The sequence below is a fragment of the Dermochelys coriacea genome, chromosome 2 (assembly GCF_009764565.3).
Source record: "Dermochelys coriacea isolate rDerCor1 chromosome 2, rDerCor1.pri.v4, whole genome shotgun sequence".
NCBI lineage: Eukaryota > Metazoa > Chordata > Testudines > Dermochelyidae > Dermochelys > Dermochelys coriacea.
In genome coordinates, this window is record NC_050069.1 from 36,829,452 (window position 1) to 36,854,290 (window position 24,839).

General features: G+C 39.9%; 1 protein-coding gene across 23 annotated transcripts in view; it reads right to left on the reverse strand.

Moving 5' to 3' along the window:
• RIMS2 (regulating synaptic membrane exocytosis 2) overlaps positions 1-24,839 on the reverse strand; it is a 786,041-nt gene that overhangs the window by 287,693 nt on the left and 473,509 nt on the right. For 18 of the 23 annotated variants that reach the window (XM_043507443.1, XM_043507442.1, XM_038389642.2 and 15 more), the window contains one exon: positions 5,848-5,916. In XM_043507443.1, the coding sequence (XP_043363378.1) occupies positions 5,848-5,916 (69 nt within the window). Of the gene's footprint in view, positions 1-5,847; positions 5,917-13,809; positions 13,837-24,839 lie in introns of all 23 variants that reach the window. The other 5 variants (XM_043507439.1, XM_043507441.1, XM_043507440.1 and 2 more) reach the window with 1 other exon arrangement.

Below are 24,839 nucleotides of genomic sequence, written 5' to 3' on the forward strand. Positions count from 1 at the left end.
AATTGAACTGAATGAACTCTGAAAAAATCACAGCCTGGATAAAATTAACTGGTGTGCTCAAAACATAAATCACAAAGTAATAATAAAGGGTTATGTGCCACACAATGAATTTAAACTGGCCAGAGATGTCCAGTGGAAAATCCCCCCTTTTGTAGCTGAAAGATCACAGAGGTGGCTCCTCTGCTTCCTGCACTAGCTGCCCCTCCGGCTCTTGGTAAATAGAGAGGGAGGAGACTGTCATGGCCTGAATGGGGCAGACTGTTTCCTTGAATTTGTAACTTGTACTGGAGCCAAGTTACTGGGACTCAGGGAGTTGCAGATGGCTCCCCCTGACCCCGACACAACAACTGTATGCAAACAGAGCTTAGACATTTGAAAACCAGGTCCAAAATGTCCTTTTCTGTGATGAAGTCCCACAAAGTTGGACAGGTGTATGCATAGCAATACATCTAACCAACATCAGGAGGGACTAACTAATGAGATTACCAAGGCTATGCTGCTCTGCGCTACGAGTCCTAAAACTCTCATGGCCAAATTTTCAAACGTATTTAGGTGCCCTAAGATGCAGAGGGGCATCTTTTGTGATATTTAAAGATATCTAAGCAGGTTAGGATCTAACTCCCATTTTTAGGCACTTACATACCTTTGAAAATCTAGCCTGTAGTCTAGCAGCTATGCCTGTAGGCACACAAACATCTCCTCTGAATGAAGCATGAAAGTGCTGCTTGGCAAATCTCATCCACAAAAGCAGACTCTTTCTGGCTAGGAGGCACTCATCCCTCTGACAGACTTTTGACTCTGTAAGGATAAACTTAAGTCTAATTACTTGATACAACAGAGTAACCATTCTAGTTATGACTGAAATATAGCATTTCCTGCCTTTGGCCCTTGAGGAGTACAAATAGGAAATCTGATTTCCAGAGGTCTGCAGTTCTGTGTGAACAGAATGAAACAGCTATAATTACGCCTAGTGCAGTGATTCTCAAACTTTTTTTTTTTGGCAGACCACTTGAAAATTGCCAAGGGTCTCAGTGGACCACTTAATGATCTTTCCAGATGTTGTTTGTACCATTAGCTAACTATTGTAAAGAGCTTTGGATAAAAGCACTATATTAAAAAAAACCTTAATAATTAAGGTTTTTTTGTTCTACAAATAAAAGCACACAACTCATATTTTAAAATCAGTAGTCTTACCTTTCTAATGTGATAGATGTGCCCTCTCTCCCCTGCTGCAGCAGCCCCCATGCTGGGGCTGGGAAGGAGAGGGGTCTCCCCTACTGCAGCAGCCCCTGAGCTGGGCTGGGAAGGAGGGGGGTCTCTCCCTTGCCACAGCAGACACGGAGCTGAGGCTGGGAAGGAGGACCATCTCTCCATGACAGCCACAGCCCTAGAGCTTGGGAAAGTCTGGTCACCACAGCCCTGCACGTCCCAAAATCCCCCCATCCCCTCTTCTCACCCCACTGCCCTCTCCCACCTACCCCATATTCCCCCAAGGCCACCACCTCACATTACATGTGCATCTTCTCCAGGGTCCAGTCACCTAATTACTGAAGCCATGCCTGCGCAGCTCCACTAATTAGGCAGGTGGCTGTCCAGGTGCACATCTTAGAGGGAACTATCTACAGACCACTTGAACGGAGCTCGTGGACCACTGGTGGTCCGCAGACCACAGTTTGAGAACCTCTGACCTAGTTTATACCATAAGGGCTCCTTTGGGGATGCTGGCTGAAAGCAAAAGGAAGCGAGATTAATGGCTTGATTTCAGAGGAATCTAGAGCTAATTTCAAGAGTCAAACTTGTAACTCTCTGAGGCATACCTTGTCATTATGCATGATCAGGAAAGCAGCTCGCTCCCGTATATTCATAATTGAAGTAATGGCCACCAAGAATAGAAGTAACGGACAGCTTAACAGAAATCCAAAAGAAGGGAACTAACACTACTAATGACTTGAAGAAAGGAAAACACCTTATGAAAAACTAAGTTAAGCACTGGTTCTATAGAATGAGGCTTTGCTGAAATAATTTCACTGTCCTCAGACATCTGTTCACTAAGAGTATAAACCTCTGGTAAATGGAAACGGCACAGGAAATGGAACAGGATTTCAGATTCATTCTCCAATCCTTTCCTACATACCAATAAAACTTATCCCAACTTTTGTGGTAAAGTCTAAAGGGGGATATTTATCTGTAATCTGTCTGAAGCCCCTATAGTTTCAGGTCTTTCCTTTCATAAGCCAGACATTTACATGCAGTTTACTCGGTGCACTGTATGACACCAGTTCATGCAAAAGTAGACCTGAGTTTCTACTTTCCTGGAGAAAAATCAGATCTGTGGGTGTGATCATCAGTAGCCTTGAATCCTTTGACCAATAAGGGAAGTCAGGGATTTATTAGAATGAGTACTCCTTTGTCCATCTTCTCCTTCACAGGACTCCTTTTCCTTCATGGGGAAAGGAGAAACAGCATACATCAGCAGGCCTCTTTAGTTGAGAGAGAAGGTTTGCTTTGCCCAGGTTTGAGATTTCATGTACCGATCAAAGAATCTAGGGATCTTGGTGGTCACAAGAGGTCCACTGCTGGGGTGATCCATTGATTGCTTACTGATTGGAAGTCCTGCAGATTCAATGTCCTGTATCTGTTGGCTCGACTGATTAACCTGCAACTCGAGAAAGCCTGTCCATTGCATTGCCATGTTGAACAGCAGGTGATCTTCTGCACACTGAACTAAAGTCAATGCTTCCTGTATCAGTCTTCTACTCCTGATGCCTCTTTGCTTATTAATATAAGTAACTACAGTGGGTGTTGTCCATACACAACAGGGCTATGAGATTCAGGATTTCATTTCTGAATGTTTGAAGGGCAAACCCCACTGCCTTGTGTTCCAGTAGGCTGACTTGGAGACACTTCTCCTGATGGGACCAAGTGTCTTCATGTAACCAGGACCGGACAGCTACTCATCTCTGCAGGCTTGCATCGGATGTTATCAGGACTGTCTGAAAATCCTGCAGCAGTAGTACTGCTTTCCAATCACAACAAGGACTGCCTGACCACTGGTGAGAGTAAGATTGTGGCTGGCAGATCATTCTTTGGGTTCCATTGCTCCAATATGGTACCATGATGCATATTAACAGATTTTTGTGTCCCAAATTACTAAATCTATGGATGACATTTCTAGTATGTGTTTGGCTGAATTAGTAGTGAGAGAGTCTGTGAGGACTGGGGTGCTGACATTAGGCCAGGTGGACTGATTTTCCCCACAAGTTAAATGGGGTATTTCTGAGGCAACTGAGCAATGGGAATATGAAAGCATTCATCTTTAGAATCTACAGAGGCAACAGCAATCCCCCAGGCCTTACTATGGTGATGGCTGAGCACACACTAGAAGTTGAGTCACTTCAGATCTAAACTAAGATAAACTCCTATTGACATCTTTGGCACAGCAATTAGGAGCAATCAGATCTCCAAGAATCACTGTCTCTCTGTTATGGACTGAATATGCCAGAAGGACTGCCGTGCTGCTTCCTCTCCTCACTGTTTTCTAGGTAGAGAGATTGGGGCGAGGGGGGCAGAGACCTGGATATTCATTAAATCCACAAACTAATCTAAAGAACTCACCAAATGAACCTAATGGTCTTCTGAGATCTGTACCAAGTGCTATCTGAAGAAGGGAAGTAGAAAAATTCTCTTGAAAGGAGAGGAGGAAGTTTCAGAGCCCTGGGATCAAAAGCTCTCCATGGCTTGGTCTGCAAACTCTTCCGGTTTTGATTTGTTCCTGAGAACTATTTCATGGTGAGATATTTGTAACCTTGGTCTTTAGTGAGACTTGAAGGGAAACTAACAGCAACCTGAGTGTTCTTTATGCTAGGAGAAGGAATATGATACTTTGGTCATTCTGGAGCAGAATTTTTCTCATCCTGGACAGTCTACAGGGTTTGATCTTCCCTAAATAGCTTTTTTCCTATAAGGGGCAGGCTATAAGGCACTGTTCAGATTGGAATTGTGCTTTTCATAAAATTCTTCTGCCCATAAGATTATTGGTAAGCAGTAGAGAAGAAAAAGTCACCAGGTCCAAGGAGGCATCAAGAAAAGCTATCTTCAAATCATGTTTCTCCCAGGATTCCTTCACAGTTTCTTTGTGATCTGGGAAACAGGCTTAGGGCAGGAGAAATCTATGGCCTCTTTGGCCACTGAGAATGATGCCAGAAAAGGAGAAGGGTGAAGGAACTCCTAAAGAACACCTTGCAGAGTGAGGAGAAGTACCCTACAACTATTCTTCCTGTACTCTCAAACATACAGAAGCTTATGGGTAGGTGGAAACAATGACCGGTTGCATCCTGGAAAGCTGAATGTAACTGAATTATGGCGCAGTTAAACTTGGATGAAACCAACGGTTTTCAGATCACCCTCATTGTACACAGTTTTGTGAACCTTGGCTCAGGCCTGGTGCTCACTTTGGAGGTTGGGCTATCTGTTTGATGCCTGCCCATGAATGCAAAGGAACCAGAATGAAATCTCCTCTGAGGAGACAGAATTGGAGCCCGGAGACAAAAGATAAAAAAGGGGCCAGCCATATGGAACCATATCTCAGCTGCAATCCCTACACCATCAAACATACTTCTTCAAAGGCACAACTGCCAGCTGGTTGTGTCTACTATGCAGCAGAATTCCCTCTTAGGGCTTGTATAGACCAGGAAGATGCATCATGTTAGAAATGTGTTAACTAATATGATGTGTAGCAACTAGTGTTGACAAGGACAAGTTTTAAAATGTATTAGCTGGTTATGGTAATGAGGATCCTCAAGTTACTCATAATTAGTGAACACATTAGGTACTAAATTGTGTTTTACATTCTGTTAGTTAGATCTGTTAGTTAATAATGATTTCTAACATAATTCCTTTCTCCACTGTAGACAAGGCCTACGACCATGAGGTAGTGATAGATATGGGGCCAAAGGTGGGCTGCAACAAAAAGGGGGAACTAGGTGTGAAAAAAACTAGAAATGTTGGAGACTGAGCTAACAATCCAGACAACTACAAAAAGCACTCCAGTCCAGAATGGTGCCTCTTGCAAAAGAAAGAATTAAACACAACTGGCATAAGGATTTTTTCCTGTCACAGGATGTCCCTTTTTGTTTCTGTGGGATGTTTAAAGACTCAAAATGATAGTGTATGGGTTTTATTACTGTTATTTTTTCTTTATAGAAACAATTGTTGTTTTTTTCTATTTATTATCTTAGAAATATCCAGAAATGCAAAATGTAGTCTCTTCTGGTTTTACTGATGGATGTCTTGGAGAACTAAGAATTCTATACTGTGAGCCCTTTGCATCTTCTTAGAAGAGGTGGGGGTGTTGGATTTTTGCCAACAACATTTTTTGTCTTAAATACTCATGAAACACCAAAACGCCTGTTAACAAAACAAATAGACTTTTTAAAAAATATGGCTAAAATTCCCTTCCCCTCTCAAATGTTCAGCTTTCTGAGCCCTTGTCTCCAGTGTTTTCACTATTTCACTATGATTTCACCATATAGTCTTCCAGGTAACATTAATTCTGAGTTAAAAAGAAAGCACAACAAAATAAAACTCTTTTTTCATTCTTTTGAACAAAATACATTATAAAGAAGCCAAAAAAGGAAAAGGGATCATTGCTTTTCCCTTTTACATGTCATTTTTGTAGTTAATGCATTAAGAAAAGCTAGCTCACAGCATTCTGCCTTTTTCTTAGAAAAATGTGTACTGAGTGCCGATTTATTTTCTACCAGAAAAGCAACATTAAATTAATCATAGTAAATTATAAATAAGAAAGCTCTTTACTGAAACTAGAAGAATGCATTTAGAAATTCATACCTGAAACTACACCAATTCCATCATCACAGTCATAGTCAGAAACTTCACTATCACTGATTCTTTTGGATCCTGCAGAAAAAGAATGGTCACAAACGTACCATTGTTATTACTGTAAGTCAGAACTGCTCAGGCAATAATAATAACCAAATGAAATGCATTTTAGACTACACAACTTGGCAAAAATATATAAATAAATACAAGGAGAATCAATACAGGATCCTTGGAACAGAAAGATATGTATATTATTGTAATGGTTATTAATTAGTGACACATTAACTATTTTCCTTGAAATCTATAAAGCAATAGTTCAAAAGTGAAAGAGTGAAATCCAGCTGCAAAATACCGAAGTTATGCTGTTTTTTTCTTGTTTGCAATATAGCTAAACTCGTATATAAACACTTGGAAGATGAATTATAGCTATTATGTTAAATGAATGCTACATTTTCTAAAAGGTAATGATAATCATTATTAGAGCTTAGCAGCTTCATATGCATAGTTTGCATCCTGCAAGACAAATTATAGCTGTGAAAATTCAGAGGAAAAGAGGTATTTTAATTGTACCACAGCAAGCACAACACTTGTTAAAATAGCTAGAGCTTAGTTTGCAAAAGCAGATTCTAAATCCATAATTAGACCTAAAATATAGGTCATGTATGACAAATAAATGTGTTAGCCTCTGTTTGGCTTAATTTTACTTACACACACTTATCTCTTTCTTCTTTGGCATCTTGTAAGTACAGCTCTGCCCAACTTGTTTTATTGCTGATATTGGAATGTTCAAATCTGTATACTAACGTGTCGGTGATACTCAACCATTAATAAAAGATAATGTATTTTTTTTTAAATGAGGACAAGGAAATCCTTATTTTTTAGCATTCTGTAGTAATACATATTAACAAATGATTACATGGTCACAACTGTGTGTCAGCTCAGGCTGTTTGCAATCATCCAATAGGGTCACTAGCTATGAGACTTAACCTACTTTCCACCAGTCCTTGACGTGTGTGCAAGGTTTCTGATGGGTAGGAAAGGGACGATTAATCTTCCTGGAAGATACAGAGAAATAGTAGTTTTGAGGGGTAAAACCAAGACATAGAGTCTAAGAAGAATCACTACTCAGGGGAATGGAGATTATTCGCATATCTCTTAGGGTGGATCCTAGCCCCCAACTCCACAGTAAGAGAGAACCCTATTGTAATAGAATCAGGGGCATATAGCCAGATTGGGGATCCCATGAAGAAGATGTGTCCCCCTGGTGCATAGTGCCACTTTACAGTGGGGAATTTTCGATGAGGAGTGTGAATTGATCACTATATTTGATTGATGCTCATTCCCCTCCAGCTCAAAGCCCACAATCTACAATTCAGCCCTTCACTGCTCAAATAAAGCTGTTTAACTTGGAAATGTAATTTTTACTCTTTAAGTGTATAACAGTTAACTTGTTTTGTTACTAAATTAATTCTGTAATTGCATTAGAAAGATGTTAATTGTTATTGTTTATATAATATACCAATTTTTAAGCACAGTTAAGAACCTGAAAATTATCAATGCAAGGAAAGCCAGGCCTACTCTTACTGTAATGTATAACTTTAAGATAGACTGACTATGATTAGTTTAATAGGTTATGTAAATAATTTTAAATTTCCACGCATGTGGCTTGTTGCTTTTCCTTTGAAGTCCATTGGTTGGATTAACACAAGGAAAAAGAACAATTTACCGCTAGGGAAGACCCAGAGAATCAGGACGAGAGTGAAGGAGCTGGTTCCATACTCCTAAAGGACGCACTGTAAACAGCGTAATTAAGGAGAATACTTAAATTTGACTTAAAGGCAATTTTGGATCTGATTATTCCCTAATTATAGAGCTCCTGAGGGGACCTTCCATAAAAATCTAGCCTAACCCACAGGGAAAGAGAATCAGACACACTTGTAATATTGTCCCTGATGTTCTCGACCCAGTAGAGAGCCTTCCATATGGTACTGATAACACCAGGGTGGAAGACGGACAGGAGTACATGCTTCCATCCCCCCTGGCACCAGCACAAAAAACAAACTATAACACACCTTAACCCCTACTAGCTACTTTGTGACCCAGGGACCCCTTTATGCCAATTTGCAGAGGACACATCATCTGAATAGGGTTTTATATGGATCCTCTGGGTCACATAGCTGCATAATAGTTCACTGAAGGCAGCATGTGAGGTCTACACTAAGATGCAGTAGCCTACTGGTCACCTTAATCACTGTGAAATGTGTGTATGGATAATATTTAAGGCGTTATATATTTATACTGAAAATTATGTTCTTAAAGTCTTAGAATTAAGACAGGTCACCAGGAGGTGACATACCTCAGAAACGTTACTTTCAGGCAAGAGGTAACTGATACCTATTTCCCTGTCTGATCATTTATGTATTCTATGCCTCACAGTGCATGCCTATTTGCATACTGAATCAGCTGCAGGTTTAGATTTTGTGCAATACAAGAGAGGAAATCTACAGGAAGAAAAACAGCAGGGGGTGTCCAATTTATGAATAAAGACAAAGGATTGGTCTGGTATATCTTGGAGTGTAAAATACCAGAATCCTTCACGCTGGAGGCAAACTGACAAAGAAGTTTGTCATGAAAGAAGGGTCACAGCCAGTCTGGCTGAGAAGTGCTGCAGTGATTTTCAGTAAGCAATATTTTATTAGACATGAGCATATCTTGTTAATTAATTATTAGAATTAATATTACTATTATATGTTTTTATAATTTCAATTAACAGGGTTGTCTTAATATATTTTAGAATGTTATGTTAAATATTCTAGAGACAAGATATGCATTTTTAAGGATGAAAATAAAATGTTTTTATTAACTTTTAAAGAATCATCAAAATATCAAGTGTAGAGGAAGTGGTTTTTTGGATTTGGTGTTTTTTTCGGGGGGTGTTATTTTAAAAAGATAAGAAAATTTTCACTTAAAAAAATTCCCTTTGGACATTAATGTTTTTAAGTAGGATGGAGGAAATAAAATGTCTGTCTGAACAGAGCGATGTGCAAAAATACTGCCTGGAATTGGTAAGTTTTGTGAAGTAGTCAGACCAAACTGAGTGTTTATTTAAAATGTCTCTCATTAGCCCTAGAAACAGAAAAAGTTTGAAAGGTTCAGATCCCTCATTGGAATCAATGTATAAGATACTACTGTAAATAGTGGCTGCAGACTTTAAAACTGCTTGTAAGTTTTGCAAGTGTGGTATTATTTAGTAATTCTGATGGTTTTTTCCTTTATAGCCCATTGAAGATGCAATTCTGGAATCACACATCAGAGCTCTGAAGACGCAGATTTCTATCTTTTCTTACCTGTGCCCTGTAAAATTACCCCTTTTTAATCTGAGCAACTAGAATAAACGCTAACAAGGCAAAAAAAAAATCAATCTCAGGTTTATCTGGTATTGTTGAAAATGAAACATGTTCACAAATAAATTATTCCCAAGAAATGATAATAAATAGTAATAAATAATAATAATAACAAGTTCTTATTTAGCACTTTTCATATGTATATTTCAAGATGTTTTTTAAAGGCAGGTATGTATTATGTAAATGCAAAAAGGGAGTCATTCTCTGCTCTGAAACCAGTTCAAACTCCATTAGTATGGTGTATGTGACAGCCATGTTGTGACAGATCAAGGGTGGACTCAAGACTGATAGTCTTACAGAATATAAATGGATCATTGCCTCTATCCTTCAATTCTATCTTGGCTCTATTTTAACGTAAGGAATAGCACTAATTAAGTGTCCTAGAATATAATTTATTAACAAATCATCCCATTCTAGGGTGAATATTGTCTTTCATTATAACTTATTACATTTGTGTGTTGAAAACAAAATACACACCATACTATATGATTATCCAGTCTAAACCTTAAAAATTACCTCAAGGAATAACTGGCCTCCTCCAAAGCCCATTGAAGTCAATGAAAATACTCTCATTGGCTTCAGTAATCTCTGGGTCAGGTCTAATAGGAATAAATTACCCAAATATCACAACCCATTTTTAAAAAGAGAAATGATAGGGATAAAAATAACTCTGTAAATATGGCAACTTACTGGTGTAAATACTGTATGTGTTTCCTATGTTTCTTCCAAGACATCTCTCTTTATCTTACTGCAAGTAATACAGTACCAAATTGAACAAAAGCAAACTAAGTTATTCTGTTTTACACATCAAATGCATAACAAGTTTCTTTTTGGTTGGCTGTGTTAGAATGATCCTGTGACACTGCACCCCATATTTTTCACAGTGATATTATTATGATATGATTATGGCATAATTTTGATGTATTTTATGCAAGATAGATCATGTGAGATATCATTTGAAAGGTTTACTGTAATATTATTATCCTATTTGTACCCATGTATCATTTTCGTATCTGAAGTTAGGAATATTGACTATATATCTGTATTACAAATGTGTTTACGCCTGGGGAACACCCACTAGGCAAAAGACTGTCAGTCTAGACAGCTGGCTGGGAAGGGCCCATTCAGGTTAAAGGGCCATTAGGAAAAAACAATAGGCCTTAGAAGCAGCTAATCTCTGTTCCTGAGGACACTGTAAACAGCCTCTGACTCATGGCTGCTATGACACTATCAGGTCACCTGGTACTGGATTCCATCTTGGAATACCAGTGTTTTTCCACTGACCAGGCGTGGGAACCCAGCTTTGAGACAAAGGGTTCCTGCCCTATGCAAAAGCTACTTAAGCCAGGGGAGTGACATCATCGTGGTTCTTCACTGTCTCCCTACCCAAAGAGACTCCTGGAGACACCTGAGGAACAAAGACTGAACTGGAGGGAAGTGCTGGACCCAGGCTAAAAGGGATTTTTAACCTGGGAAAGGAACACCTGGGGTTTTTAAAGCTGTAAGCAAATGCAGCTGGCCCCTTAAGAATCTCTGCAGCCTGCTTGAATCATCATTTAGGGTGAGCATTTGCTACTCATATCCCACCTCTTTAGTATACCAAGCTCAGTTTGCGTATTTTGTTTGTTTGCTAGGTAATCTGCTTTAATATGTTTGCTATCCATTATAATCACTTTTGTAGTTAATAAACTCATTTCGGCTTTGTCAAAAACCAGTGTGTGGGAGTCATAACTTAGATATGCAACAGCTTTCTGCTTCTTCTCCACATTGAGGGAGGGGGCGAATGTCATGAGTTTATGCCATACAGATCTCTGAGAAATGCAAGACAGTATAATTTGGGGTTTACACTTCAAGGGAGATGTGTGCCTTAGGAAATGGGAGGTGCCTTAGCTGTGCCTCCCCATGCATCGGCTGGTTAAAGAACCTGTGTGTACATAACTGCAGCTGGGTGTGTCCCTACCTCTATGTGTGCTGGAGCCTAGGAGAGGGCTTGGCAGGCTGCTCACAGCAGTACAGTGTATAGGGAGTCCAGGCTGGTGCGGCATGGGGGCTCAGTGCAGGTGGCACCCCAGCTGGGGAAATCCATCACAGAGTCCACAGTCCTGGTAGCTAGTGAAACCTTTTCTTACTCGAATGACTAACGGAGTGAACATGATTAAGACTGCAATTTAGTCAATTTACTCCCCAAGCGGCGGGAGTTGCCCGCAGCTCACAGCCACCATGAGTGGCAGGCAGGACCCTCTGCCACTCCCAGTTACTGTGGGTGGCTGTGGGACCCATATTCAAAAAGCATGTTTTCAGAATAACATTTTAGGGCATTACCAAACTTTCTAAGACTGCAGTTCATAGAATCATACGGTTAGAAGGGACCACAAGGGTCATTTGGTCTAACCCTCTATGTCAAGATACAGGATTTGTTGTGTCTAAACCATCCAAGAGAGATGGCTATCCAGCCTCTTCCAAATCACTCTGTATTTATAAATGTTTTGAAGACAGTCAGCTTTAGCATGCAGAGAAGACCTGCTGAAACTACTTTCCACATTGGACCAGAAATTAGACAGTGTTGTAGAGAACTGTGCATAGTTCTGTCATCAATATCCCAGGGAGATATTGCTTTTACATGCAAGGTAGCACAGACATCTCCCAAGTTTACCACCTCTCATGTGAGTGCCTTAGATTCATAGATACTAAGGTCAGAAGGGACCATTCTGATCATCATCCTGCACAACGCAGGCCACAGAATCTCACCCACCCACTCCTACGAAAAACCTCACCTATGTCTGAGATATTGAAGTCCTCAAATCGTGGTTTAAAGACTTCAAGGAGCAGAGAATCCTCCCTCTAGTGACCCAGGCCCCATGCTACAGAGGAAGGCGAAAAACCTCCAGGGCCTCTTCCAATCTACCCTGGAGGAAAATTCCTTCCCGACCCCAAATATGGCGATCAGCTAAACCCTGAGCATATGGGCAAGATTCACCAGCCAGATACCCAGGAAAGAATGTTCTGTAGTAACTCAGATCCCACCCCATTTAACATCCCATCACAGGCCATTAGGCCTATTTACTATGAATATTTAAAGATCAATTAATTACCAAAATCATGTTATCCCATCATACCACTTACCTTAACCACTGGACTACGGACTCATTTCTCACTCTGTCTTAGGCCCAATGTATATTTAATTACATATAAAAAGTGGAATAAATTCAACAGGATAGACTAAGACAGACATCAGAATAAAATATTGTCCAGTGGTTAGAGGTATCTCAAGATGGTAGATGGCCTGACTGGTGGCTTAGTCAGTTGGGACTGGATTCACAAAAGGACTTAGGTGGCTAACTGCCACTTTAGGCACCTAAATCCGAGAATCAGGCCCCACTGGGAATCACCAGACCTTCCCTGCTCCCTCTGCCTTGGCTTCCATCAAACCCTGGAGGTGCCTAAGTTCACTTGGCACCTAAAATTTTGCAATAAAATTCCCAAAGCATCTATGTTTCTGCCTCTGATCACGCGCAAAGCAGCTCCACACCAGGTGACCAAACACGTATGCCCCAGAGCAATGCAAGAACCAGGGGAAGATGTGTTCCTCTGCCTAACTCGCCTGCAGAGCATGATCTGGTAAGTGGACTCAGTGCTCGCCTACCAGATTGGGCCTCTATAGGCAATCTTACACGTGAGAAGGAGAAGAAGTGAATGTAGCCCCTGGTCTAGTTTAGTGCAGCCCTTAAATTATTCTAATTTATGCCAGGCTTGAAACAGAAACAGTCTTAGACTTAGGAAGCCACAACTGACTACCATACAGCTCTCTCTCTCAGTTTCATTCAGAGAACTTGATTATCAGTGGCTGAAGAGATTTTTGTGGGCATAGTATTAGCTTTAATTTCTTGGTATTACATTTATTAAACATAATTAAAATATAATTAGGTGAACCAAATCTCAATGAAGTTCATGTAATTAAAACTGTTTGACCTGGAAAAGTCCCACATGAAATGTATGATAGAATTTAAGTTTGTATTAGGAAGGCTTTACATTATTGGGTTATTTATATTTAATTAAGGAAAGCTAAGAGCATCACTTTTCTCTCTCAGATATAGCAAAATGATTTGCAACTGGGACGATATAATATAGCTATATACAAAGACACTTATGCTGATATTAACTGAATCTTACTTACCACATTTCTGCATTCTTTAACTATTTAAAACAGTTTACAAAGTAGCTTCAGTACAAGTTTTCAATTTTAATAAATGTCTGACCAAAATAACTTAATATTTCCCCAGTATAATTAGTAAACATACTACAACTTATCTATCAAATCTCTATCTCCCCTCAAATAGAGACAGACAAAACAAATATTATACTTTCAGCAAGGTGTTCCCAATACTAAGATGCTGAAAAAATAAAGCCAGTACAAAGGACATGACTGAAAAGCACACAGGAAAGCCAAGGAACTCTTTAGCAATTTAAAATATGCACAGTATGTAGCATAAGCACATCAATAAAATGTCAACTTAAACTGTGCATATATATGCAAGCAATAAACACTTCAGGCATGCTGAAGATTTACCTGAATTATATGAATATAAGCCTTTATCTGCAAAACAAATATTAAAATGAAGTGATGTCAAGAAAAAATACATGAACTCTATACATGTAACAGGGATGCTTAGAACCTGTGAATTTGCAAACACTTTTCTGTTTAGAGTGGAGGAGTTATGACTGGCCATATTAATGCTTAAAGATTTCCATAAAGGTATTTATTTCAAACTAAATTAAATACAAAAGAGGAAAACCACAGTAATTAGCAGAAATTAAACCACAACATTGATACTTTGGTCACCAATAGAAAGTCAACTTTTATTCCCAGTAACTGAACAATGTTGGCAAAGATACTCCAGTTGTTGCCTATTTTGAACTATAACTGTGAATAAATGTTTACTTTTTAATGGCAATCAGTCTGCTCAAATAATGTTCAGTGATGTGAATTTTAATATAATAAAACAATAAATTACTATCCTTAAGTGATTGTGCAGTGCTTTTGAATTGAAGGGGTCTCCAGCAGAATATTATCAGCAGCATTCACTTGTGGCAATTCTGCATGCTATTATGGGCTGGCACCTAAAAGTCCTGTTCCTGAGGTTACCACACCAAAAAAGGAAGTCTCTGTCAATCTTCCCCTCCTTCCACTAACTCTCTGCCCCCAATTCTGCAAGCATTTACATATATGAATAACTCCATTCCTCACAATAGCCCCACTGAGTTTGAGATTACTGACATGAATGAAGTTATTCATGTGGGTACCAGTTTGCAGGATTTAGTTCAGTATTTGTATTCCTCCTAACACCTAAGCAGACAAAAACATTTTGTTTCATGAACTCTTTTAAATAAAGTTTGTCTCTTTTGAAGGTCTCTAATTCTTATGCAATTGGACAAATTTTCCAAAACTTCAATTTTTTGGGACAAATTCATTATTAGAACATTTGTGAAAAAGTGAAAAGTCACTTTTGCATTTGCAAATTTGTAAAGCTACCACAGGAGGAGCTGATGCTACTGTCTTCACAGTGCAATGAGAACATGGTTGGAAGTCCTGAGTTCTATTTGGCCATTAAGAGGCTCTAATAATATTTTGCACAAGTAACAGCTTACTAATATTATTTAGACTTTGCAACAACTTTATAATGTCATTAAATATAATTTCTCCCTTTTTAAAGATGAGGAAACTGAAATTCAGCGAGGATGTAATCTGTCCAAGGACACAGAGCATGTCACTGTCAGAATCTAGGCTGGAATCCAAGTCTCCAGACAACTAATTTTAGCAGTAATCTGCTAGATCAGTGTGCCGCTGAAGGCAAGTCACTTAATCTCTGTGAGCCTCAGTTTCCCACTGTGTAAAGTGTATATGATGCTACTAATCTACCTACAAATGGCAATTCTGTATATTATCAAATTCTGTTGTTGGTAAATATAATTAAAATTAGAAGAGCCCTCTTCTCTTGCCACTTGACAATATAGTTTCCAGGGACCCATAATCACTATATTCGCTGATTCCTCCAGCAAGGAATTAGGCACCTAAATACTTTTGTGAATCTGGGCCAAAGCTCCTTGATGTAATTACAGAGGAATGGACTTTCTAAGGCTTTAGTTCTGCAAAGAGCTGTACAGAGGCAGATCTCCTGGAAGGCACAGGCCTATACCCATGTGGAGATCATGGCAATATTGCAGCCTATGACTATTGAGCAGCCACCTTGGCCTTTATATAGTTACAAGATAGAAACTGTACCATTAGAATAACGTTAAACTTTTAAACATTTTTCCAGAAAATATTGTAAAATTATACATGATGGTTTATTATGCATAATCATTATATCAAGACTCTATTATCCTCAGCCAAAACAGAATGCTCCCTTCTGGAACCAGATACTTTAAAACCCTTTTTAAAGGCAACCTAATCTGCTATATATATGCTGTTTAGCAAAGTAAATTTTGCCTCCAAATGGTTTAATTTGCTATGAAAACATTTTTTTCTCTCATGATTTCTGTTTTTGGTCCTCTTGAATCAGAATGAAATTACTATGGGAGGAGAATAGTTTACTAACTTGATTATATAAAGTAGCCAGACCTAGAGAACTATAAAAATTCCCAAATTCCCTTTCACTGCTTTTGGAAATTTTTGCTAGACCTTCAAATGTTTTTGTGATTCAATCACACTTTACTGTAGCTTCTTTTTAATTATCCAAAACAGCAGAAAATTCATAGCCTAAACAGTTTTCTTTTAATAAGGAAAATATTCGTTGTTTAAAGGCTTTCAGACACCCCTGTATCATGTTAAATACCTTTTTCTTAAAGGATTTAATAACTCATCTATGTATAATAAGAATATAATACTGGTATTGATATTCATATCCTATGAACAAAACACTCATACATGCAAACCAAGATAACATGCCCAAGACCTGTGTTCCACAAAAGAAAGGGGAAAATTATGTAAAAAGCATGAAAGAAAAAAGTTATTTTTGCTCACCAGAGTTAAATATGTGTAATACATTCTCCACCTGTGGGTCTATGCTACTGCATGTAAAATGCTCCATATTATAATATTAAAAAATCATATGCCTCTCCATTAAGTGCTCCATGCCTATTGACTTGTGAGATAGAATGGTTATAATTACCTCAACTTAGGTTTGATGGTGGTGGCATTGATTTAAAATTATATTATTGGCTTTCCATATTCACAGTACAGTGAAAGGATACTATTAAAAAATACATGATATAGAAGGTCCTGATCCAGCAGGGTAAAATCGCAAGCACATTGCAATACTTATCTCAGTTATTATTAAACTTTTCTAATTTCAGCAATACCAATAAAAAGTCTCCTGTTTTTCACAAGTCACAACATTACTAATTTGCAAACTTTAACATTACAATGCAATAGGAGGGATGGCTTGAATCTTCACTATAAAATTCCATTCATCCCCAGTTTGCTGAAGATAAAGGGAAAGTATTGCCTCTAAACTCCAAAGAACTGAATCCAGGATCTCAAATCCAGTTAGTAAAGTTTCTCAGAAATTATCTAACAGAGGAAACATCTTTGGGTTAGTTACCTGTGAACTGAGACTTCTAGTTTGTTAAATTCCCCATGTTTCTGGTTGGACCTGAAGGTTTCTAGTAATTTCAAATGTGAAGCTTAGCCCCAGAAAAGATAGCCTGTCTCCTGGTAAATGGCCCAACACTTAGCCATGAAGTGGACTGCAGAATTTATACCCTCATCTAGACCTTTTTTTAGGGATACTAAATCTTTTCTTGTCTTGTTTTGTTTTGTTTTCATACACTATATGCAGATTTCTTTTGTCACATATGCTGCATTCAATCTTTGTCTCTTTGTTCTGAAATGCTGACAACCACAATTTCTCCCTTACCAGAGTTCTTTTCAGTCTCTCAGTTTGGAATTATGTAGGTTAGTAAATGAGGTTCTTATTGACATTAATTCTAAGAACAAACAATATAAGATTCTTCATGTAATAAAACCAGTTAGGAATTTTCTTATTTTCAGATATTTTGAGGACTCTAATTTGATTTTCTAGATACTGCTTTTTTATTTTTTTGGCAATTACATTCACTTTTATCTTTTCATGATAATGCAGTTTGTCCATTATTTGTTGGTTCTCACAGTCAATTTTCAAATTCTGTTATTTCTGAAAATAAATTTTATTTATTTATGCCATCACTGCTACAAGCCTGAACCAAGAACTTTGCAATTATTGTACATATTTGATTCCTTTAACCAATTTTAACTCTCATCTTTCTTTCTTTCATTCATTCTTTCTTTCTTTTTATAAATATATATAAGGTTTATATAAATAAACCTTAGATTTTACATACTAAAGGATTGGCAACAGCATGATTATTGGCTAAGATCTGAGTTATATATTGACCTGGGTTTGTGGCTGATCCTTTGGAATAAGAAGAACCTTTCATTTGATGAAATTGGTTGTAAAGAACCACTCATCTTAAAGTCTAGTGTTTTGGTGGTGATACAAGGATTGGAATGCCTAAGGAAACTGCTGTTCTAACTTCTTGTCAACCAGTGTGGTGAAACAGACGTTTACTTTTGTTGCTGGTTTGGTATATCTTAAGGGAGAATAACTGCCAGTTTTGGGGTGTATCTGCCCTATTTCTCAACAGTTTGTCCTGAATTTGGTATTCTCAGTTGTGACCCATGGAGGCACGATTACACCCCCAAAACAAAGCAATTAGCTGTTATAGTTATCCACAATGGCCAACATTTGAATGTATGTATGTCAAATGCTAAAAACAAATGGGTTTGCTACTCAGGGTTTAAATATTTTCTGGAAGCTAGAAAAAAATAAATAAAATAAATGCCAAATAGAAAACTATTCTCACACACCAAAAAAGTTGAGTTTAAATTTTAAAAAAAATTTACAGAAAAATTAAGGAATGCAGGAAATGAAGAAGGAACAAAATACTTAAAAACCATAAGAATTTGTCAAAAACAACAACATAGTTACTGAGAAGGATACTGGATTGAAAAGAAGATCCTCACCTGTCAGTCAGAAAAAGAAAATCTGACTAGTGTAATGATAATCTCATTAGTAGAAAGTTATGCACCACAATTTGGTGCAGTAGTTTATCAATTTCAGAATATTATGATATGGAGCATTCCAATCCCTCTCATAATCAGCTGCATGACCTCCAAGTAGACAACTATTACAAATACTTATGTTTATGAACGTAATTACTGGAGAATCCATGTGGAGTTTATAATATATGAAAGTTGTTTGGGCTCCACTGTCAAAACCAAATTTAAAAAATAATTATCTTTTCAAGGTGCGCATATATGTGCATGGAGAGAGAGAGAGAGAGAAAGTGTGAACAAAAAAAATCTTATAAATTGATTTACAATTTTTTTACAAAAATATCTGTAGGACTCACAAAGGATGCTTCACAATGCCTACAGAAATTTTGTAAGGATAAATCACAAAACACTGACTCAATAAAGTAATTTAAATGGTAAAAAGGAAGAAGGCAATTAAACAAGATTTGGTCATACACTACCACTTATTTTCTGCCTTAAGTACCCAATTACATTTTCCTCTACCAACTCAGCATAAGTTCTTTTTTTAACACTTCTGCTATTTACTGCAAACTATCATTGACCTCTAATACTGTACTATACAAAATAGAAAAGGAGTACTTGTGGCACCTTAGAGACTAACAAATTTATTAGAGCATAAGCTTTCGTGAGCTACAGCTCACTTCATCGGATGCATTTGGTGGAAAAAACAGAGGAGAGATTTATATACACACACACAGAGAACATGAAACAATGGGTTTATCATACACACTGTAAGGAGAGTGATCACTTAAGATAAGCCATCACCCACAGCAGGGGGGGGAAAGGAGGAAAACCTTTCATGGTGACAAGCAGGTAGGCTAATTCCAGCAGTTAACAAGAATATCAGAGGAACAGTGGGGGGTGGGGTGGGGGGGAGAAATACCATGGGGAAATAGTTTTACTTTGTGTAATGACTCATCCATTCCCAGTCTCTATTCAAGCCTAAGTTAATTGTATCCAGTTTGCAAATTAATTCCAATTCAGCAGTCTCTCGTTGGAGTCTGTTTTTGAAGCTTTTTTGTTGAAGGATAGCCACTCTTAGGTCTGTGATCGAGTGACCAGAGAGATTGAAGTGTTCTCCAACTGGTTTTTGAATGTTATAATTCTTGACGTCTGATTTGTGTCCATTCATTCTTTTACGTAGAGACTGTCCAGTTTGGCCAATGTACATGGCAGAGGGGCATTGCTGGCACATGATGGCATATATCACATTGGTAGATGCGCAGGTGAACGAGCCTCTGATAGTGTGGCTGATGTGATTAGGCCCTATGATGGTATCCCCTGAATAGATATGTGGACAGAGTTGGCAACGGGCTTTGTTGCAAGGATAGGTTCCTGGGTTAGTGGTTCTGTTGTGTGGTGTGTGGTTGCTGGTGAGTATTTGCTTCAGATTGGGGGGCTGTCTGTAAGCAAGGACTGGTCTGTCTCCCAAGATCTGAGAGAGCGATGGCTCGTCCTTCAGGATAGGTTGTAGATCCTTGATGATGCGTTGGAGAGGTTTTAGTTGGGGGCTGAAGGTGATGGCTAGTGGCGTTCTGTTGTTTTCTTTGTTGGGCCTGTCCTGTAGTAGGTGACTTCTGGGTACTCTTCTGGCTCTGTCAATCTGTTTCTTCACTTCAGCAGGTGGGTATTGTAGTTGTAGGAATGCATGATAGAGATCTTGTAGGTGTTTGTCTCTGTCTGAGGGGTTGGAGCAAATGCGGTTATATCGTAGCGCTTGGCTGTAGACAATGGATCGAGTGGTATGATCTGGATGAAAGCTAGAGGCATGTAGGTAGGAATAGCGGTCAGTAGGTTTCCGATATAGGGTGGTGTTTATGTGACCATCGCTTATTAGCACCGTAGTGTCCAGGAAGTGGATCTCTTGTGTGGACTGGTCCAGGCTGAGGTTGATGGTGGGATGGAAATTGTTGAAATCATGGTGGAATTCCTCAAGAGCTTCTTTTCCATGGGTCCAGATGATGAAGATGTCATCAATGTAGCACAAGTAGAGTAGGGGCATTAGGGGACGAGAGCTGAGGAAGCGTTGTTCTAAGTCAGCCATAAAAATGTTGGCATACTGTGGGGCCATGCGGGTACCCATCGCAGTGCCGCTGATTTGAAGGTATACATTGTCACCAAATGTGAAATAGTTATGGGTCAGGACAAAGTCACAAAGTTCTGCCACCAGGTTAGCCGTGACAGTATCGGGGATACTGTTCCTGACGGCTTGTAGTCCATCTTTGTGTGGAATGTTGGTGTAGAGGGCTTCTACATCCATAGTGGCTAGGATGGTGTTTTTAGGAAGATCACCAATGGACTGTAGTTTCCTCAGGAAATCGGTGGTGTCTCGAAGATAGTTGGGAGTGCTGGTAACGAAGGGCCTGAGGAGGGAGTCTACATAGCCAGACAATCCTGCTGTCAGGGTGCCAATGCCTGAGATGATGGGGCGTCCAGGATTTCCAGGTTTATGGATCTTGGGTAGCAGATAGAATACCCCAGGTCGGGGCTCCAGGGGTGTGTCTGTGCGGATTTGTTCTTGTGCTTTTTCAGGAAGTTTCTTGAGCAAATGCTGTAGTTTCTTTTGGTAACTCTCAGTGGGATCAGAGGGTAATGGCTTGTAGAAAGTGGTGTTGGAGAGCTGCCTAGTAGCCTCTTGTTCATACTCCGACCTATTCATGATGACGACAGCACCTCCTTTGTCAGCCTTTTTGATTATGATGTCAGAGTTGTTTCTGAGGCTGTGGATGGCACTGTGTTCTGCATGGCTGAGGTTATGGGGTAAGCGATGCTGCTTTTCCACAATTTCAGCTCGTGCACGTCGGCGGAAGCAGTCTATGTAGAAATCCAGGCTGCTGTTTCGACCTTCAGGAGGAGTCCACCCAGAATCCTTCTTTTTGTAGTGTTGGCAGGAAGGTCTCTGTGGGTTAATATGTTGGTCAGAGGTGTGTTGGAAATATTCCTTGAGTCTGAGACGTCGAAAATAGGATTCTAGGTCACCACAGAACTGTATCATGTTCGTGGGGGTGGAGGGGCAAAAGGAGAGGCCCCGAGATAGGACAGATTCTTCCGCTGGGCTAAGAGTATAGTTGGATAGATTAACAATATTGCTGGGTGGGTTACGGGAACCATTGTTGTGGCCCCTTGTGGCATATAGTAGTTTAGATAGCTTAGTGTCCTTTTTCTTTTGTAGAGAATCAAAGTGTGTTTTGTAAATGGCTTGTCTAGTTTTTGTAAAGTCCAGCCACGAGGAAGTTTGTGTGGAAGGTTGGTTCTTTATGAGAGTATCCAGTTTTGAGAGCTCATTCCTAATCTTTCCCTGTTTGCTGTAGAGGATGTTAATCAGTTGGTTCCGCAGTTTCCTTGAGAGTGTGTGGCACAAGCTGTCAGCATAGTCTGTGTGGTATGTAGATTGTAATGGATTTTTTACCTTCAGTCCTTTCGGTATGATGTCCATCTGTTTGCATTTGGAGAGGAAGATGATGTCTGTCTGTATCTGTGCGAGTTTTTTCATGAAGTTGACAGATTTCCACTCTATACGGCTAAATTCAGTGCCTTGCATAATCACAGGTTTCAGAGTAGCAGCCGTGTTAGTCTGTATTCTCAAAAAGAAAAGGATCCGATGAAGTGAGCTGTAGCTCACGAAAGCTTATGCTCTAATAAATTTGTTAGTCTCTAAGGTGCCACAAGTACTCCTTTTCTTTTTGAGAATACAGACTAACACGGCTGCTACTCTGAAACCTGTCATTATGCAAGGCACTGAATTTAGCCGTATAGAGTGGAAATCTGTCAACTTCATGAAAAAACTCGCACAGATACAGACAGACATCATCTTCCTCTCCAAATGCAAACAGATGGACATCATACCGAAAGGACTGAAGGTAAAAAATCCATTACAATCTACATACCACACAGACTATGCTGACAGCTTGTGCCACACACTCTCAAGGAAACTGCGGAACCACCTGATTAACATCCTCTACAGCAAACAGGGAAAGATTAAGAATGAGCTCTCAAAACTGGATACTCTCATAAAGAACCAACCTTCCACACAAACTTCCTCGTGGCTGGACTTTACAAAAACTAGACAAGCCATTTACAAAACACACTTTGATTCTCTACAAAAGAAAAAGGACACTAAGCTATCTAAACTACTATATGCCACAAGGGGCCACAACAATGGTTCCCGTAACCCACCCAGCAATATTGTTAATCTATCCAACTATACTCTTAGCCCAGCGGAAGAATCTGTCCTATCTCGGGGCCTCTCCTTTTGCCCCTCCACCCCCACGAACATGATACAGTTCTGTGGTGACCTAGAATCCTATTTTCGACGTCTCAGACTCAAGGAATATTTCCAACACACCTCTGACCAACATATTAACCCACAGAGACCTTCCTGCCAACACTACAAAAAGAAGGATTCTGGGTGGACTCCTCCTGAAGGTCGAAACAGCAGCCTGGATTTCTACATAGACTGCTTCCGCCGACGTGCACGAGCTGAAATTGTGGAAAAGCAGCATCGCTTACCCCATAACCTCAGCCATGCAGAACACAGTGCCATCCACAGCCTCAGAAACAACTCTGACATCATAATCAAAAAGGCTGACAAAGGAGGTGCTGTCGTCATCATGAATAGGTCGGAGTATGAACAAGAGGCTACTAGGCAGCTCTCCAACACCACTTTCTACAAGCCATTACCCTCTGATCCCACTGAGAGTTACCAAAAGAAACTACAGCATTTGCTCAAGAAACTCCCTGAAAAAGCACAAGAACAAATCCGCACAGACACACCCCTGGAGCCCCGACCTGGGGTATTCTATCTGCTACCCAAGATCCATAAACCTGGAAATCCTGGACGCCCCATCATCTCAGGCATTGGCACCCTGACAGCAGGATTGTCTGGCTATGTAGACTCCCTCCTCAGGCCCTTCGTTACCAGCACTCCCAGCTATCTTCGAGACACCACCGATTTCCTGAGGAAACTACAGTCCATTGGTGATCTTCCTAAAAACACCATCCTAGCCACTATGGATGTAGAAGCCCTCTACACCAACATTCCACACAAAGATGGACTACAAGCCGTCAGGAACAGTATCCCCGATACTGTCACGGCTAACCTGGTGGCAGAACTTTGTGACTTTGTCCTGACCCATAACTATTTCACATTTGGTGACAATGTATACCTTCAAATCAGCGGCACTGCGATGGGTACCCGCATGGCCCCACAGTATGCCAACATTTTTATGGCTGACTTAGAACAACGCTTCCTCAGCTCTCGTCCCCTAATGCCCCTACTCTACTTGTGCTACATTGATGACATCTTCATCATCTGGACCCATGGAAAAGAAGCTCTTGAGGAATTCCACCATGATTTCAACAATTTCCATCCCACCATCAACCTCAGCTTGGACCAGTCCACACAAGAGATCCACTTCCTGGACACTACGGTGCTAATAAGCGATGGTCACATTAACACCACCCTATATCGGAAACCTACTGACCGCTATTCCTACCTACATGCCTCTAGCTTTCATCCAGATCATACCACTCGATCCATTGTCTACAGCCAAGCGCTACGATATAACCGCATTTGCTCCAACCCCTCAGACAGAGACAAACACCTACAAGATCTCTATCATGCATTCCTACAACTACAATACCCACCTGCTGAAGTGAAGAAACAGATTGACAGAGCCAGAAGAGTACCCAGAAGTCACCTACTACAGGACAGGCCCAACAAAGAAAACAACAGAACGCCACTAGCCATCACCTTCAGCCCCCAACTAAAACCTCTCCAACGCATCATCAAGGATCTACAACCTATCCTGAAGGACGAGCCATCGCTCTCTCAGATCTTGGGAGACAGACCAGTCCTTGCTTACAGACAGCCCCCCAATCTGAAGCAAATACTCACCAGCAACCACACACCACACAACAGAACCACTAACCCAGGAACCTATCCTTGCAACAAAGCCCGTTGCCAACTCTGTCCACATATCTATTCAGGGGATACCATCATAGGGCCTAATCACATCAGCCACACTATCAGAGGCTCGTTCACCTGCGCATCTACCAATGTGATATATGCCATCATGTGCCAGCAATGCCCCTCTGCCATGTACATTGGCCAAACTGGACAGTCTCTACGTAAAAGAATGAATGGACACAAATCAGACGTCAAGAATTATAACATTCAAAAACCAGTTGGAGAACACTTCAATCTCTCTGGTCACTCGATCACAGACCTAAGAGTGGCTATCCTTCAACAAAAAAGCTTCAAAAACAGACTCCAACGAGAGACTGCTGAATTGGAATTAATTTGCAAACTGGATACAATTAACTTAGGCTTGAATAGAGACTGGGAATGGATGAGTCATTACACAAAGTAAAACTATTTCCCCATGGTATTTCTCCCCCCCACCCCACCCCCCACTGTTCCTCTGATATTCTTGTTAACTGCTGGAATTAGCCTACCTGCTTGT